This window comes from Ogataea angusta, assembly GCF_019207475.1.
Source record: "Ogataea angusta isolate 61-244 chromosome Unknown 61-244_NODE_6_length_652341_cov_89.526226, whole genome shotgun sequence".
In the NCBI taxonomy this organism is placed as follows: domain Eukaryota; kingdom Fungi; phylum Ascomycota; class Pichiomycetes; order Pichiales; family Pichiaceae; genus Ogataea; species Ogataea angusta.
The window spans coordinates 234,826-251,613 of NW_025065220.1; the positions used below are offsets into that span (position 1 = coordinate 234,826).

Below are 16,788 nucleotides of genomic sequence, written 5' to 3' on the forward strand. Positions count from 1 at the left end.
CGCTGTTATTCATTCCTCGTCCGAGCTACTTAGTTCCACCATTGTGGCCGTCTCGTGCTTCCCGTAGATCCGCTGTCTGCGTAGTGTTTCCTCCCTCGTTCTTTTCAGCGACTTTTCTGTCTTTGCCGTGCTCAGCAGCTGTGCCACGCGCTCCGACCGCGCAGCCGCCCCGCCCTGCTCCTGGGGCTTTTGGAACATGCGCTGTGTCGGGTTGAACCCGATGCGCACCATCGTCTGCGGGTCGAACGCGGCCTTCGTGGCCTTCTGCCGGCTCTCGCGGGTCTCCGGCGTGTCGAGACTCGTGTCCTTGAGCGTGTCGCCGTCGGCGAGCGCGACGAGCTTCTGGCGCAGACGTTTTTCGGTTTTCACGCGCGCGAGCCGCGCTTTCGCGCTCTGCAGATCGTTGATCAGCTTTGGGTTGGAGTACGAGTCGTCGAAAAACGCCTTCGACGCGTCCGGGTTCGAGAAGTAGAGCCGGCCAGCGTCTTCCCTCGGGACCGACGCGTCGGCGACCATCAGCCCGTCCAGCTGCTCGCGGCCGTTCTTGCGCGTCGTGGACATGTACATCGCCTGCTTCACGCCGTCCTGCGTCGGCGTGAACATCCTGGAGCTGCCCGTGAGCTCGAGCCGTTTGGACGCGGTCCGGTTGAAACTGAGCTCGGTGTGGTAGTCGCAGTACTGCGTCTTCGAGAGGTCGATCGGCGCGAGACACACAGAACCGTCCTTTTTGACCGACTTGCAGAGGCCAAAGTCACGTGCGTGGCCGATCTCGAGGATCGAGTCGTAGTCCTCCTTGAGCGAGAGCGCAAACCCGCTGCGTTCGCGCAGCACCCAGATCTGCGGGTTCAGCACCGCCACAACGTCGCCCAGCCGCAGCTTGTAGTACTTTTTGAACGCCTTGTTGAACAGTGTCAGGGTGAGCTGCTGCTTCAAATTGGAGAGCTGCACGGACATGTATTTCGTTTTGTCGTTGGCCGTCTGTTTGGCCTCTGATTTCGCCGCCACCACGCCCACAACGGCGTAATTCGCGTACTGCGGCGGCTCGAAGTCTGGCGCGTGAATCTTGGCCAGCGCGTGGTGGACACGCAGAGGCTCGATATTTTTCAGCAGCTTTTCGAGCGTGTCCTGCGAATAGTACCGTTTCGAGAGCCTGTTCTTGGAGTAGGTGTCGACGTCGTCGACCGGGTCGTTGATCTTGCGGCGCAGCAGCTCCTCGTCGAACGAGAGCACGCGCAACTCGCGGATCTGTTGCTGGAACTTGCGTCGTTTTTCTGTCTCGTGCGACAGTTGCTGGTTGAAAGTGTCGAGTCGCTGCGCAAACGAGTCTGTTTCGGGCCTGGCGGTGCTGACGCGGCTCAGGATCTTCTTCTCCGCCGCGCGGCGCTTGCGGAAATACGGTGTCTGGGCTGACTCGCGCGGATCCTCCTCGTCGGAGTCGACCGCGCTCTGGGCTTTTTTCTGCTCCTTCAGCGTGCGGATCTGGTGCAGCTGGTCCAGGATCTTATCCTCGAGGTCGGAAAGGTCTACGTTAGATTCGAATAGGTTTGGGAGCCAAACGCGTGGAACTTACCGTCTTCCGCCATATCGTTTGAAAAAGACACCTCCCACCGAGTCAAGCCATTTATTTATTTTATTATTTTATTTTATTTTATTTTTTAGCATGGAGACCACAAGCGACAATGAGCTGAATGCCGCACAGGCGCAGTCGTCGGCTGGTGACGCGGACTCCGGCAGCGTGGAGATTGTGTGCACGTTTTTCCAGCTCGACCCGGACACGGTTTCGCGGCCGGACGTGGTCGACAAGCTGCTGGTCAGGATGAACGAGTTCCAAGAATTGAGCGCCTCGAAGCAGGTTCTGGAGCTGGATTTCGAGCAGTTCCGCCACACGGCAAGCAAGAGGATTGAGCAGCTTGTGGAGGACGGCCACAAGAAGGCCCGCGAGACGGAGGAGCTGCGCAAACAGGTGGACCTGCTGAAACAAGAAAAAACACAGGTCGTCGAGACGGGCCGCGAGACGGCGCAGAAGATCGGCGAGCTGGAGGCGAGGGCGGCTCAGGAGGCCGAGTCCAAGCGCACAGCGTACCAATTGCTGGACAAAAAGCAGCAGGAGGTGATAGATTTGGGGCAGGAGATCGGACGGCTGTCGGAGCTCAACAAGACGCTGCGGGAGACCGTGTTTGGGCTGGAGAGCGCCAAGGAGAGTGCTGTTTCGGAGTCGCTGAAGGCCAAGTTCGAGACCACGCGCTTGGAGCAGGAGTTGCAGCTCACCAAGCAGACGTCGTCGTGGTTCGAGACAGAGCTGAACCGCACGGCCGACGAGCTGGCGCGGCTGCGTGAGGAGAGCCGGTCGCAGAAGACGGCTCTACAGAGCGAGTTGGAGACTCTGAGGCAGGAGCACGCCGCGGCGAAGCGCTCTGTGCAGAGTCTGAGCGACTCGTTGCAGGAGATCAGCGTCAAGCACAACAAGACGCTGGTGGAGGTGAAGAGTCTGCGGGATAAGCTGGCGGTGCAGCAGCAGGAGTTTGCCGAGGAGATGGCCGGCAAGGACCGTCTGAACGAGCTGCTGGAGAAGTCTGCCAACGACCGCAAGCAGCGGATCGAGGAGTTGGAGAAGATGTGCGCGGAGCTGAGCGACCGGCTGGCTTCGGAGGAGGCCGAATACAGACAGCAGTGCGAGACGTTGCAGGAGCAGCTGACGGCGAAGGAGACGGAGCTGCGCGAGATAGAGACCACGATGGGCAACGAGTCGGGCTACGACACGACCAACGTTCTGGGCGATCTTGGCCGGGGCAACAGCGTTGTTCTGACGCCGTCGACGCAGAAAGTGCTGAAGAACATGGGCGAGACGTTTTCTGTGACGGAGCTTGTTTCGGAGAGCAACCGGCTGCGCAAGGAGCTGAACAAGGAGAAGCGGCTGCGTGCGCGGGTGGAGTCGGAGCTCGGGGCGATCTTCAAGGAGCTGGAGGCGCGGATGCCGCTGCTGCAGTCGTACAAGGACAAGTGCGAGGAGTACGAGGCGCGGCAGACGCAGCTGAGCGCGATTCTGGACTCGATGAAGAAGGAGAACAGTGTTCTTGCGGGCCAGCACGACGCCCTGCGCCGGAAACAGGAGGAGACGCTGGTGCAGGTGCGCGAGTTGACGCAGTACAACACGGACCTGAAGCGGCAGGTGGCGGTGCTGCTGGCGCAGGTGACGTTGCGCGATTCCGGCGCGGAGCCGCTGAGCAGGGCGGAAAAACAGCAGCTGGGCGATCTGGTGGAGCGTGTCGAGGAGACAGAGACGGCCAGCTTGATCACGGAGCGGCTCTCGACGTTCAGAAACATCCCGGAGCTGCTGGAGAAGAACCGGCAGCTTTTGGCGGTGTCGAGACGGCTGGGCAGCGAGCTGGAGCGCGGCGAGAGCCACGCGGACGCGGCCGAGAACGAGGCGCTCGAAAAGGCCAGTGCGGCCATCCAGAAGCTGCAGCAGCAGCTCCAGCAGACAGAGACGCGGCTGGAGGCCGTGAGCAACAGCAGAGACATGCTGCAGAAGCTGGTGGAGGGCCGTGCGGCGGACCAAAGTCCGGCCGCAGACGTGGGCCGGTTGCAGGCGCTGGCCGAGGAGCAGCAGAAACAGATGGAGTCGCTGAAAAAGGACTACGGCGTGACGATTGAGAGTCTGAATGTGCAGGTGCGCGAGCTGACGGGCGAGAAGCTGCAGCTGTCGCTGGATCTGTCGCGCGCGCGGTCGTCGTGCGAGCTGCTGGCCGAGCAGAACCGGTCGGCGGCGTATCTGCACGAGCTGGCGAAGTCTGAGGCGGCGGAGCTGAAGAAGAGCGCCGGGCTGATGCAGCAGAACCTGACGCGGCTGGAGACCCGAGTCCAGCAGCTGACCGAGGAGCTGCTGGCGTCGAGGAGCTCGCAGAGCGGGCTGGAGGCGCGCGTGAAGGCGCTGGTGTCGGAGAAGAGTCTGTGGCAGAGCATGGAGTCGCGGCTGCGCGCCGACATCAACGGTCTGGTCGACGAGAAGACGCGGCTGGCGACGACGGTCGCCAAGATGCAGGCGCTGGACAACGAGCGCACGGCGGCGTACGAGGCGGCGACGGCCCGTGTGGGCGCGAACCTGGCCGCCGTGGAGCGGGAGCTGCAGAGCACGCGGGCCAAGCTGGAGAGCAGCAACGAGGAGGTCAAGCGGATACTGCATTCGAAAAACTCGGACGCGCAGATGTACCAGAAACGGATCGACGCGCTTTCGGGCGAGCTGGCGTCGCTGCGCGAGAGCCTGGCGTCGAAGAGCAGCAGCGTCGAGCAGCTGAGCGAGCAACTGGCCACGGTGAACAAAAAGTACCAGGAGATCTCGGACCGCAAGAACTCGGCAATGGCGGCGATCAGCGCGTCCGGCGACACGGCCGAGGACGTGGTGGCGCTCAAGCGCGAGCTGACGCAGACGCTGGAGGATCTGGAGCTGGCAAACGCCAACGCGGAGCAGTACAAGGAGGTGGCGAACGCGGCGGAGCGGGAGCTGGCGGCGCTGAACGAGACGTACGAGAAGTTCCGCGAGGCGACCGAGGAGCGCGAGCAGGCGCGGGCGGCGGATTACGAGAAGCTGCAGGGCGAGCTGGCGCGGGCCGTGGAGCAGCGGGACTTGCTGGAGACGCGTGTTACGGAGCTGGAATTGGCCAACAGAGAGCTGCAGGCCAAGGTTGGCGAGCTGGGCGCGACGATCGACTCGTTCGACGCGGTCAAGAAAGACTACGAGACGCAGTGTGCGCGGCTGCGCGACGAGATGGGCAGCGTCCAGGCGGTGCTGCGCGAGAAGCAGCAGGAGGTGGCGGGCAAGACGGGCGAGTGGCAGCAGCTGGCTGCCGAGCGCGAGAAGGCGCAGGGACTGGTGGACGAGCTGAACCAGCGTGTTCAGGGCCTTGAGGCGCAGCTGGCGGGCGCAAGGGCGGACGTGTCTGCCGCCGAGGAGCGGCTGGAGCAGGAGAAGCAGGAGCTTGTGCGGGAGCTGCGGGCAAAGGAGGCGCGCGTGACGGAGCTGGACGTGCAGAACCGCACGCTGATCAACCAGCTGGAGAGCCGTGTGAGCGTCGGCGACGTGGGCGAGGACGGCGACATGAAGAGTCTGATCACGTATCTGCACAGAGAGAAGGACTCTCTGGCGCAGCAGCTGGAGTACTCTCGCGTAGAGGAGAAGCGGCTGCGGCAGGCTGCTGCTCTGGCGCAGAGCGAGGCGGCCGAGGCCCGGGCAGAGCTTGCGCGGGTGCAAGAGGAGACCGCGTCGAGCACGAAGTACACGGAGGTGTTGGCGGAGATGCAGGCGACGGGCCACGAGCTGGAGCTGTTCAAGGATAACAACAGGCAGTTGCGCGAGGAGAACTCGCGGCTGGCTGCGCGCTTGGAGCAGCTGGAGCAGCGCGCGGTGGCGGCGGAGCAGAAGTGCGGTCCGCTGGAGCAGCAGGTGGCGCAGCTACAGAGCGAGCTGGAGATCCGCGAGTCGCAGCAGCAGCTGGTGGTCTCGCAGATGGAGTACTGGAAGAAGCGCGTGGAGGAGAAGGGAGAGGAGAGCGGCAGCGCGGCAGAGGTGGCTAGTTTGCAGGGCGAGCTGGAGGCGGTGCGCAAGAGCGAGCGGCAGCTGCAGGAGCGGTACGACAAGCTGCGCGCGGAGGCGCAGGACAAGCTGAACAAGAGCCGTGTGGCGCGGCAGCACCTGAACACGGAGAAGGACGCGTTGGCGGCGCGAATCCGGGAGCTGGAGCAGCAGGCGCAGCCAGACACGGCCGAGCTGGAGCAGAAGGTGCGCGACGCGGTGGCGGCCAGCTCGCGGATCAAGGTCGACTACGATATCCAGGTGAACCGGCTGGAGGCCGAGATCAGCCGGTTACGGGCCGAGATCAAGCAGAGCCAGCCGGTGGACGAGGCTGCGATCCGCCAGCAGATCAAGGCGGAGTGCGACGCGGAGCTGGAGGCGCACAAGAAACGGATCCGCGCGCCCGTGCAGGCCAAGATCAACGAGGTGATCGAGCAGCGGTGGAAGGCGCGCAAGGAGGAGCTGGAGAAGGAGTTTGCGCAGAAACAGGGCGCCACGGACGAGCTGCTGAAGCGGTTCGAGCAGGAGAAGGAGCAGCTGAAAAAGGACACCACGGCGGCCATCCGCAAGGAGACCGAGTTCAAGGAGAATATTCTGAAGAAGCAGCTGGCGTCGTTGCGCGAGAAGGTCAAGACGCTGGAGGCCAAGCGGCCTGCCGAGGACGACCGTGCCGACGAGAAGCGGGCAAAGACCGATAGTTAGTGTAATATTAATTCCTTATCTGGCGATACGTATTGCAGGCTCGTAGATTCGACGGGGCGGAAGAGCACCCTGGATCCTGCCGGCTGGACGATCAGGCCGTCGACACAGATGCGGCGCAGACGCGCGTCCTGCTCGTGGAGTTCCAGCTCGACCGTGTGCGTCTTGAGGTAGCCGACGCGCGGGTCCTGGACGTGCTTGCCCGCGGCGTACGCCTGGCCCATGATCTCCATCACGGCGGCCGGGGCCTGGTGGTGGAAATACACCACGTGGAGCGCATTTTCTGCCGGGTCGGAAGCGGGCGAGATCTCAAACGTTGCCTCGAACCGCGGCACGGCAGCCACGACGAAATAGCCGAGCGCGGCGTGGTCTTCCACCGCGCGCCCGTCTGCGCGGAACGAGCCGTGGAACACTGGGTTTTGCTCGAGAACGCGCTGCGCGGCGACTTTGAACCGCTCGGTGCCCAGCTTGCGCAGCTCGGGCGAGTCTGAGTCGGCCACCAGACACGCGTGCAGCCCCCACGACCCGACCACCAGGAACCGCAGACTGGTCACCGGTTGCGCGCCCTCTTGCGCGAGCAGCTGCGACCCGTGCTCAAAGACGGCCTCGTACAGCCGCAGCGGGCGCGCCGTGCCCGTTGTGAGCGCCTGGACGGCCGCCAGCGGCGTCGACAGCCCGACAGAGTGCGCGAACGCGTTGCCCGTGCCCATTGGCACCGTCAGCAGCGTCACGCTGGCGGTGCTGGCGACGGAGTTGACGAGCTCCGTGATAGTGGTGTCGCCTGAGATTAGAACAAGCAGCGTGGGGGTAGTCCCGACGCTCGCGGCGACGCTGCGGACGGATTCCGGCGATGTGGTGGCAACGTAGCTGTGCGGAAGGTTCCAGCTGTCCAGAAGCGGCAACAGCAGCTGTTTGTAGACGTCTTTGGTGGACACTCTGTTGCCCGACTTGACGGAGTCGAGGACAACGATGTTCGGGGCCTGGAGAAGCGGCGGAACGGGGGCTTGCCCGCTGCCCTGCGGCGTCCAGAGATACTCTGACGGTGACTCTGTAACAAGGACGGGCCCTGTTCCTGTGAAGATGAGAGACATGGAGTTGGCACAGCCACAGGGGGGGACTGGAATAAATGGCCGTGGCGGCGACGGGGTTTGGAGTTGGCGTGGCTGGTGGGGGTGAACCGTAATCATAGCCTCAAGTAGCTAGCTGGTCCTTGGGGACGAGTGTGCAGTCCCACGAGCTGCCGGATGGGCCCATCGAACACGCTGCCGATCGCCGCGCTTGTTCCCATCTGCGTCCCTCCCACCCTGCTCCCAATCCCAAATGGACCAATCATTGGCCCGCCTTAGCTAATCCGAGCCAGTAGTGCATGATCCAGGAAAAAAAAAAAATTCGTCAGCCAAAAAAGAACAAAATAACCGTTCAATCTTTTAGCGATGGAGTCTCTAGCTCGCAAGTCCAAGGCTATCTGCCCGTTCATGAAACACCAATCTGCGTCTGCGCTCAGACAGATGGCGCAGTCGTCGTCGCTGGCCGCCAAGGCCCACGGCTGTCCCGTTGTCGGCCCTGCTCTCGAGGCCAGACGGTCGTACAGCACTCCTTCCAAGCCGGTCGGTGCGCAGGCCACAGACGCCCTGTCGCCCAAGGCGGTCGCTCCGGACGCCGCCAGCCCGGTGTTTTTGCACGGCTCGTCCAACGAGACCGGATTCGACTACGAGGCGGTGTTTGAGGAGCAGGTCAACGAGAAGCGGCGCGACAAGTCGTACCGGTTTTTCAACAACATCAACCGGCTGGCCAGGGAGTTTCCGAAGGCCCACTTGGCCAGAGAGGACGACAAAGTGACCGTCTGGTGCTCGAACGATTATCTGGGCATGGGCAAGAACCAGGAGGTTCTGGACACCATGAGCAGGACAATGCTCAAGTACGGCACCGGGGCCGGTGGAACCCGCAACATCGCGGGCCACAACCGGCACGCGATCGCGCTGGAGGCCGAGCTGGCCGCCCTGCACAAGAAGGAGGGCGCGTTGGTGTTTTCGTCGTGCTTTGTGGCCAACGACGCCGTGCTGTCGCTGCTGGGCCAGAAGATGAAGGATCTCGTGATTTTCTCGGACGAGCTCAACCACGCGTCGATGATTGTGGGCATCCGCAACTCCAGGGCGCGCAAGCACGTTTTCCAGCACAACAACCTCGAGCAACTGGAGTCTCTGCTGGCACAGTACCCGAAGTCGACGCCTAAGCTGATTGCGTTTGAGAGCGTGTACTCGATGTGCGGCTCGGTCGCTCCGATCGAGAAGATCTGCGACCTGGCCGACAAGTACGGCGCCCTGACGTTCCTGGACGAAGTGCACGCCGTTGGAATGTACGGCCCGCACGGAGCAGGTGTGGCCGAGCACCTGGACTTCGAGGCGCACCTGGAGGCGGGCATTGCGTCGCCGGCCCTGAGGACGGTCTCGGACCGCGTCGACATGATCACCGGCACGCTGGGCAAGTCCTTTGGCACGGTGGGCGGGTACATTGCGGCGTCGGCCAAGATGATCGACTGGATCCGCTCTTTTGCTCCGGGCTTCATCTTCACCACCACCCTGCCTCCGGCGCTGATGGCCGGCACCACCGCGTCGATCAGAATCGTGAGACAGAACCTCATGGACAGAATCAGCCAGCAGAAAAACGTCAGATACGTCAAGAAGCAGTTCGAGCAGCTGGGCATCCCGGTCATCCCGAACCCGTCCCACATCGTCCCGCTGCTCGTGGGCAACGCGGGCCAGGCCAAACAGGCGTCGGACATCCTGCTGGACCAGCACAAGATCTACGTCCAGGCCATCAACTTCCCGACCGTTGCCCGCGGCGAGGAACGGCTCAGAATCACCCCGTCGCCTCACCACTCAAAGGACATTTCCGACGCGCTGATTGAGGCCGTCGACGACGTCTGGACCAGGATCGGCCTCAAGCGCGTCCCCGACTGGGAGCGCGAGGGCGGTCTGTGCGGCGTCGGCTCGCCCGTGCCACGCGCAGACAACCTGTGGACCGACGCGCAGCTCGGCCTGACCAACGCCGACCTCAACAAAAACGTGGTCGACCCGGTCATCGACCAGCTCGCCACCTCGTCCGGCGTCGCTCTGTAGGCCGCGCTCGCGGTCTGTGTTCTTTGTCTGTCTACGGTGTATATAAAGAAAATCTTATTCGGCTACCCAGTCGTCAAATCACTCCAGCCTAGTCCTCGTAGTCGGGCAGCTCCTCGTACGGCGTGCTGAACTGCGCCGGCGGGTATGGCGGGTTGTACACGGCCTCCATCTCGTCCCAGGACTTCCTCAGGTACCGCTCCATCTCCTGGCACTTTTTCGCGAACGCAAGCTGGTCGAACGTCTTGCCCGAGTCGAACTCCGCCATGAGCTGCTCCTTGTAGTAGCCGATGTGTCTCTGGAGGTTGTTGAGACGGAACTCGCACCAGTCGCGGTAGAACTCGTTGTACAGCGCGCGCGGCAGCACCGACGGCTTGGTGCTGGTGAGCAGGTTGTTGTCGAGGTGTTCCGGCCCGGCCAGACAGAACCCGCCCACAGAGGTGATTCTGTTGGAGTTGGTGACGGGCTTTGTGGCGACGTGGCGCAGCACCATGCCCTGGATCAGCGTGGCCCAGCCGACCTTCGGGTCTGGCACGCGCACCATCTCGTTGTGGCCGGTGATGATGCCTGTTTCGCCGCCGATAGCCGAGTCGCCGAAGTCCAGCATGATGACCAGCGCAAACGCAGACGAGTCGTAATGCAGCCCGAGCGTCGAGGGCACGTCGTTGCCGCCCGCCTTGGTCTGCGCCTCGTACACTTTCAGCTGCTCCTCTCTGGAAGCCGCGAACTGTGCCGCGTCCTCTGGCTTCAGGCTGGCCAGCGACACGTTGAGGTGGCCGTACTCGGCGTTGTACACGGGCTCGACCTTTGTTCTGGTGAAGCCTTCGAGGATTTCGCGCAGCTCCGGCGCCGTGAACAGCGCGTTGGAAAACGGCGCTTTTTTGGAGCAGTGGCCGCCAACGTGGAAGTCCAGTCTGTTGGCGCCCTTGGACAGGTTCGGGACTCGCGCGTAGTCGCGCAGAACTTCCGGCTGCAGCGCCTCCCACAGCAGCATGTCCACGGCCTCCTGCGAGATCAGCGGGAATGGGAACGCGGCCGCAAAGTCGGTGACGGGCTTGACCCGGGTTTTCTTGATGTTCAGGTCGCTGAGGGTGAACTGCTGCGTGGTTTTGTAGTACTCGGGCTTGAAAACAAGGTGTCTGGCCGGGTCAAACCTGAGGCGAGGGTCGAAAGTCGGCTTGGCCTCCAGTTTCGCGCGCAACGCAGCAACCTCGAGGTCGAGCGTCTCCTGCGGAACGTCGTAGTCGTGGTTGCCGGAGAGGTAGTTGACGGCGTGGCCGAGCTCCTTGCGGGGCGTGGGATAGGGCGATTCCACAGCGACGGTCATGGGAAGAAATCTGGGCGCAAGGGAGACTCTCACGATTATTTATAGTGCATCGGATGCGGTACAAAGATAAGCAAATCGCCAATTCCCTTTTTGGAAAACGAGATAAAAAAAAATGCAGCTCGCGATTTATTTTTTATTTTATTTAGTCAATCTGTGCAGCGGCCGTCGGCAATCTTGTTCAGCTGGTCAAACAGCCACGCGCTGGAAAACGTCGTCAGACCGATCGCCTTGCTGCGGACCGCCATGTTGCGGTCGTCGGTCACCAGGATGTGGTAGCGGAACACGCTCGCCTCGAGCCGGTCCAGCAGTCGCGCGCCGCCGTTGATGGCCGTGCCCTCGCCCTGTAGAACGCTCTTGCTGCTGTCGTCGCTCAGCTTGACGGCCTTGATGATGATGTCGTCGGTGTGGTTGCGCCAGTTCTGGTTCTGCTCGAACTCCAGCGTCTCGTTGAGCGTCGAGGCCACCGTGCCGTCTGCCCTGATCGGGGTGATCTGCTGGTCTGCAAACAGCTGCCGCACGATGATCACCGCCCTGGTGGCCGAGTCTGCCACGGAGTTGTCCGCCGACCGTCTCAGCGACCGCAGTTCCTGGAAAACCGTCAGCGGGATCCCCAAACGGAACAGCCCCGACCGCACGCACTTGTACACCTTGCCGCAGTGTTTGAGCCACGTGTTGGTGTCCAGCGAGATCATCGTCACCTCCGTGTCCATTTTCTCGCCCAGGTTGCCCGCCACGGCCACCGCCGCCGGCGCGTACGGAGTCGTGTTCCTGTCCGAGACGTCCTCGCCCGAGGAGTCCTCGTAGTCCTCGTCTAGCTCGTCCATGCCCATGAAAGAGCTGTATTCCGACGCAGACCCGGAAACGGACCCCAGGTCCTGTTTGTGAATATACTCCGACATGAACCCGGGCGAGTTGTAGTCCCAGCTCGGCAGCGACGACACCGGCAGCTCCGCAACCGCGTCGCCCGGTTGCACGCAGATCTTGGCGTTCGCCGGCTCCACCAGGCTTTTGAGCCGCGGGTCCTGGCAGAAATACCCCACGCTCGTGTTGCTCTGCTCGTACCGCGACACGTCCGGGTTCACTCTGTACTTGAAGACGGAGCCGGCCAGAACGAGGCCAAATTCCGGGAAGCTGGACGCGATGAACGCCGCCAGAGAGTACACGCGCAGAAACCGATGCACGTCCTGCTGCGCGTCGTACCTGATGCCGGCCGTCGGAATGTCAAAGATGTCGCCAACGACGCCGGTCTCGGCGACAGACTGGTAGTCGCCCTTGAGAGCGACCTGGTCGAACCACACAGACCCCCAGCACTTCCACGCCTCCCAGAGCGTCTCGTTCTCGGCGAAATGGTCCAGGACGCTGTGCAGACGGCCTTGCTGGAAGTCTGCCGCGTGCTCGGGCAGTTCCTTCGCGACGGCGCCCGACACGGCCACCAGAAACGCCACGTCGTTCAGGTACGGCACAAGCTGCATCCACGGGATGTAGCGGGCCAGAAAGTACGTGAACAGCGGCCGCGAGGCCGGGTACTTGCGGGTGGCCTTGCCGACGGCAACGACAAAGTACAGCCACACGATCACGTGCGGCGTCGACGACGGGAGCGGGCCCATGACGTACTTCTTCAGCATCTTCATGCTGAGCTCGATCACGCCCTTGTTGACAAAGTCCAGCAGCGTGAACCAGGACGCCTCGTCCTGCTCGTCGGCGGTGGAGTTGTAGATGGCCTCGGAGTCGAGCGTCTTGGCAAGGTCCTCTGTCTGGTCCGTCTTGGACTTTCTGCGCTTGTCCTTCTTGTCCTTGCGCAGCTTGAGCGCCTCGGGAAGCTCGAACAGCTTGGCAAACGGGTTGCGGCAGTCGCCAAACCCGATCAGGTGGTTTATGTTGCACAATGCAAAGTTGGCTCCTTTCTGGAACCAGAAATTAAGCTTTTCGGTCGAGAGAGCCGACCGCAGGTCGCCTCTGAGTTGGAAGTAGTCGGTGCTGGAGCTGTCGAGCCCGAAATGCGAAGAGTAGTGCGAGACGAGGTTGGCCATCTCCAGGTTCGTGCTGTAGTTGGGCATCAGCAGGATCTTGTGGATTTTCACAAAGTCGATCATCGCCATCTCCACAGACGTCAGAATGCTGCGCTGCGCACACACGTTGTCGACGATGAGCCGCAGATACTGCAGAGTCGGCACGAACGGGTCGCGGCACGTGACGCTCTTCCCGATGTCCACCAGAGCCTCCAGGTTGTCGTTCTCGACGGTGCACATGTGGTAGTAGATCTTGCCGTGGCCGAACTGCGTGCGCATCGCGAGCTGGTACCAGTACACGGACGAGACCTTCCAGTCCATGTAGCGCGCCGGATACAGCGCGATGGCCATCCGCGACAGGTCGCCGAGCTTCTCGGCCCACCAGCCTTCGACGCCCAGCTGCGAGTCTGTGAGACAGCTGATGATGTTGAAGGCGTACGCGATGAAACACCCGCACACCTCGTGGTCGACGAAAATCGCCGCCACGTTCTTCAGCACCTCGAGAAACGACACCACGCCGTACACCCACATTCGGCGCAGGATCCGGTAGTTGGTCACGAGCGGCTTGCCCGCCCGCGCAGACGTGGGCGACAGCGCGTACAGCAGGAAGTCGTAGTAGTGGTCGAGCAGCTGGACGATGTTCTTGTACACGTGCCACAGCTGCGGCGTGATTTCGGTGCTGGCGTCGTTTTCGATCAGGCGCTCGTTCACCTCGGCACAGCCCTGCTGCGTCTCCACCTCGAGCCGCAGAATCGCCTTGTACGTCTCCTGGAGGTTGGCGGCCAGGATGTGCTCCTCCTCCGTGATGGCCCGGTGCGGCTGAAGCTGCAACGCCACGGGGGGCTGCGACAGCACTGTGTCGGTGCTGGGCCTGCGGTTCTGCAACGCCTTCTCGGGCAGCGACTCGGGCGAGTTCGACGCCGCGTTGCCCTCCTTCGTGGCCGGAACCTCGTTCAGCTCGCTCGAGTTCTCGACGCTCACGTCCGGCTCGATCAGCTTGCCAATCACCTTGCTTCTGGGAGACCCCGGCACGTCAACAGTCACGACGGTCGGGGTCGGGGTTTTGGAGCCCTTGGCGCGCGACTGGGGCTTCGTGGTGGCCGTGGAGTACGCTCCGCGCTTGGTGGATACGCCCTGGTTGAGGTAGCTCTGGGAATTATGGCGTTTTTGCTGCACTGACGGCTTAGTGGCCGTCATGCTGGCGGGCCGGGTCCGTCCCGGCTGCGGGCTGTACTGGAGCGCGTATCTGAGCCCAGGATGTTCGGTAGCGTCTTTCTGCGGAGTCATGAGAGAACCACGCGAGAGATAACCGGGACTATCAGGGGCACAAAATTAGTTTGCTGATATATTGTCCGGTGGTGAAACAAAATATAACGCAAATTACCTAATCGATAGTTATTGATTTTATTTTATTTCTTGATTTTATTTTATTTTCTATTTTCCCAGCACAGACTCAAACAGCGAGAGCGTCTGCGCGGTGAGCGGCTCGCTCGCGTCGAAGTCGATCGTGAACACGGAGATCGTGCCCTCGCAGTTGCCGTTGTTGATGATCGTGAACTCGTCCGGCAGCTCGCAGTCGCCGGCGGCACAGTTCTGCACCGCGCCGGTCGCCAGCGTCGTCTGCTTCATGTTCTCCGCCGTGTCGTCGTACTGCACCTTGTACGCCAGGCTCTTTGACCCGGTGAACCGCGTGTGTCTGAACGTGAGCTCTCTGCACGAGGCGTCGATGTCGGAGCCCGCGGCAGGGAAGTTGACGTTCAGTCCGTACGACTCCGGCAGCAGACGGTCGTCTGGGCTTTTTGCCAGCGTCTCGACCACCTCGACGGCGTACTTAGAGTAGATGTTGGGAGCGTGGTCCGGATCGTCGTCCAGGTTGTCCTTGAAGAACGAGTTGTTGGAGTTGGCTCCGGAGAACGCGATGGCGGGATAGCCTCTTTCGGTGGCGTAGTAGGCGGCGCCAATGGTTCCGGAAAGAACATAGTCTCTTTCTCCGAGGTTGTTGCCCTCGTTTGGACCACCCAGAACAATGTCAATGGTCATGTTGTCAAAGTACTTGGGAACCACATAGTCGAGTCCGAAAGCCACGCACGCGGCCGGCGACCCGTCGAAATACCACACATTCGAGTCGTCCTCCTCGTGGCCCCACGCCGGCGACCCAGCTGGCGGATAGTCGAAGACCGCGGCCGCAGTGAGGTTCGGGGTTGTCGGGATGATGAATCTGCCTCCGTTCCCAGAGTACTGTCTAGCAGGGGCCACCATGACAACGTTATGTCCGGACGCTTTGAGGTCGCGGTAGAGGGCCCTGATGTTGGTAGCCGCCCATCCGTCGTCGTTGGTGAGAAGGACGTTTTGAGCAGAAGCTGCAACCAGAGAGGTTGCAAGGACGAGCAGAGAAGTGAATTGCATTTGTGACACGGAACCATTGCGGGATCTCGAGAACTTATAAAGCGATTCGGGGCCCTGCAGACGGTGGTTTGCCTCCAACGGGAGAGAGCTGCATGCTATTTACTCGAAATTGCACAAACGTGGTGGAGTCCTTGGTACGGGGATTATTTTTTTTCCGGGCGCACTCGTTTGGGAAGTGATGGCGCTGGCTCCCAGGCACGTGCGTCCTATAGCCGCGCGGAGGAGAACATTTTTTTTTGCGTCCTCGAAGCCAATTGGCCGCCATCCTTGGGGCAGGCGCCGGACCGCCAGTGACTGGTGCGTTTGACGCTGTGTTCTACTCGCAAGATCCAATGGCGATCCGGCGCGCGGATTTAAACGACGGGCGTGCGTACGAATAAAGTCAGCGGATGCGCTACGCAGAGCGCCAGACGCATCTAATTAACCACCTTAATGAGACCATGTGTTTCGCGACTTCCCAATGCGTCGATATCCTGAACAAATTAGGTGCTGCTGCTCAGAACGACGGTAAATTAATCTCCATTCCCTCCTGGTAGAAGAGTGGCGCCGCAGTGCCGCACTCGCATCCCGCTCCGTTTTCGCCCCCCATGCCCCCTAATTGCATTGCAACCAATGGTTTATAACCAACAAATTCCCCATGCACTGTTCCAACACAGTCCCCAATGAAATTCACTTCTCTGTTCGCCATTGCAACCTCCCTGGCTGCTGTCTCCGCCAAGAACATTCTCCTGACCAACGACGACGGATGGGCTGCCACCAATATCAGAGCTTTCTACCGAGACCTCAAGGCCGCTGGCCATAACGTCGTTATGGTGGCACCTGCCGTGCAAATGTCTGGTAACGGTGGAAAATTCCAGCTCGCAGCCTCCAACACGCTCGAGACAGACGCTGAATTTGGGTACCCTCCAGCGGGCTCTCCTTCGTGGGGCCACGAGGAGGACGACCTAAACGTGTGGTATTACAACGGCACCCCTGCTGCTTGCGTGGGGGTGGCCTTGGACTACATTCTGCCCACCTATTTCAACAACATGACTGTCGATGTTGTGCTTGGTGGTCCGAACGAAGGAACCAACCTCGGAGAACGGGATTTCGTTCTTTCCGGAACCATCGGCGCCGCCTACTACGCCACAGAGCGTGGGTATTCCGCCATCGCGTTCTCTGGAGCCAACTCCAACAACTCATTTTTCAAAGATACTCTGGACGACGATCCAAACCACTCGGCCAACATCTACTCCAAAAAGTCCGTCGAGCTGCTCGACGCCTTGTTTGAGAAGCAGGGTGACAACGAAAGACTGTTTCCTCTTTCCACCGGGCTGAACGTCAACTATCCAAAAGCCGGTTCTGACGTTGGTTCCGACTGTCTGGACCCAGTTTTCTACCACTCCAGACAGACCGGCCCGAATTATTTCGTCTACAGTGCAAAAGTCAACGAGGAGACCAATCTGGTCGAGTATATCTCTTCCTACGACAACGTGCTTGACGTGTGTGCTGCTGGTGATTGTTCGCTGCCTGCTGAGTTTGAGATCATCAAGAACTGTGCTTCTTCCATCACTGTGTTCTCGTTGGACCCAGATTCCAAGAAAAAGGTGACCGACGACGTCATCGCCAAGTTCGACAGTATCCTGAGCTGAAATTATATAAGATGATCGAATAGAATGACTA

General features: G+C 61.2%; 8 protein-coding genes across 8 annotated transcripts; 3 read left to right on the forward strand and 5 right to left on the reverse strand.

Annotated features, from left to right (window-relative positions):
• Nucleotides 1-9: 9 nt before the first annotated feature.
• On the reverse strand, nucleotides 10-1,583 carry KL928_003172 (uncharacterized protein; the record flags this gene model as incomplete). Its single annotated transcript, XM_043203730.1, has 2 exons — nucleotides 10-1,444; nucleotides 1,528-1,583. 2 exons carry the CDS (start codon nucleotides 1,581-1,583, stop codon nucleotides 10-12), a joined length of 1,491 nt encoding a protein of 496 aa, XP_043059425.1.
• A 77-nt stretch (nucleotides 1,584-1,660) lies between these two features.
• Nucleotides 1,661-6,271, forward strand: KL928_003173 (uncharacterized protein; the record flags this gene model as incomplete). The annotated part of the gene is made up of 1 exon (XM_043203731.1): nucleotides 1,661-6,271. The coding sequence occupies one exon, from the start codon at nucleotides 1,661-1,663 to the stop codon at nucleotides 6,269-6,271; it is 4,611 nt and encodes a 1,536-aa protein (XP_043059426.1).
• A 15-nt stretch (nucleotides 6,272-6,286) lies between these two features.
• On the reverse strand, nucleotides 6,287-7,359 carry KL928_003174 (uncharacterized protein; the record flags this gene model as incomplete). Its single annotated transcript, XM_043203732.1, has 2 exons — nucleotides 6,287-6,551; nucleotides 6,668-7,359. 2 exons carry the CDS (start codon nucleotides 7,357-7,359, stop codon nucleotides 6,287-6,289), a joined length of 957 nt encoding a protein of 318 aa, XP_043059427.1.
• A 342-nt stretch (nucleotides 7,360-7,701) lies between these two features.
• Nucleotides 7,702-9,387, forward strand: KL928_003175 (uncharacterized protein; the record flags this gene model as incomplete). The annotated part of the gene is made up of 1 exon (XM_043203733.1): nucleotides 7,702-9,387. The coding sequence occupies one exon, from the start codon at nucleotides 7,702-7,704 to the stop codon at nucleotides 9,385-9,387; it is 1,686 nt and encodes a 561-aa protein (XP_043059428.1).
• An 88-nt stretch (nucleotides 9,388-9,475) lies between these two features.
• KL928_003176 (uncharacterized protein) lies at nucleotides 9,476-10,711 on the reverse strand (the record flags this gene model as incomplete). The annotated part of the gene is made up of 1 exon (XM_043203734.1): nucleotides 9,476-10,711. One exon carries the CDS (start codon nucleotides 10,709-10,711, stop codon nucleotides 9,476-9,478), a length of 1,236 nt encoding a protein of 411 aa, XP_043059429.1.
• Nucleotides 10,712-10,857: 146 nt separating this feature from the next.
• Nucleotides 10,858-14,007, reverse strand: KL928_003177 (uncharacterized protein; the record flags this gene model as incomplete). Its single annotated transcript, XM_043203735.1, has 1 exon — nucleotides 10,858-14,007. One exon carries the CDS (start codon nucleotides 14,005-14,007, stop codon nucleotides 10,858-10,860), a length of 3,150 nt encoding a protein of 1,049 aa, XP_043059430.1.
• A 147-nt stretch (nucleotides 14,008-14,154) lies between these two features.
• KL928_003178 (uncharacterized protein) lies at nucleotides 14,155-15,126 on the reverse strand (the record flags this gene model as incomplete). Its single annotated transcript, XM_043203736.1, has 1 exon — nucleotides 14,155-15,126. One exon carries the CDS (start codon nucleotides 15,124-15,126, stop codon nucleotides 14,155-14,157), a length of 972 nt encoding a protein of 323 aa, XP_043059431.1.
• Nucleotides 15,127-15,788: 662 nt separating this feature from the next.
• On the forward strand, nucleotides 15,789-16,757 carry KL928_003179 (uncharacterized protein; the record flags this gene model as incomplete). Its single annotated transcript, XM_043203737.1, has 1 exon — nucleotides 15,789-16,757. One exon carries the CDS (start codon nucleotides 15,789-15,791, stop codon nucleotides 16,755-16,757), a length of 969 nt encoding a protein of 322 aa, XP_043059432.1.
• Between the last annotated feature and the right edge of the window lie 31 nt (nucleotides 16,758-16,788).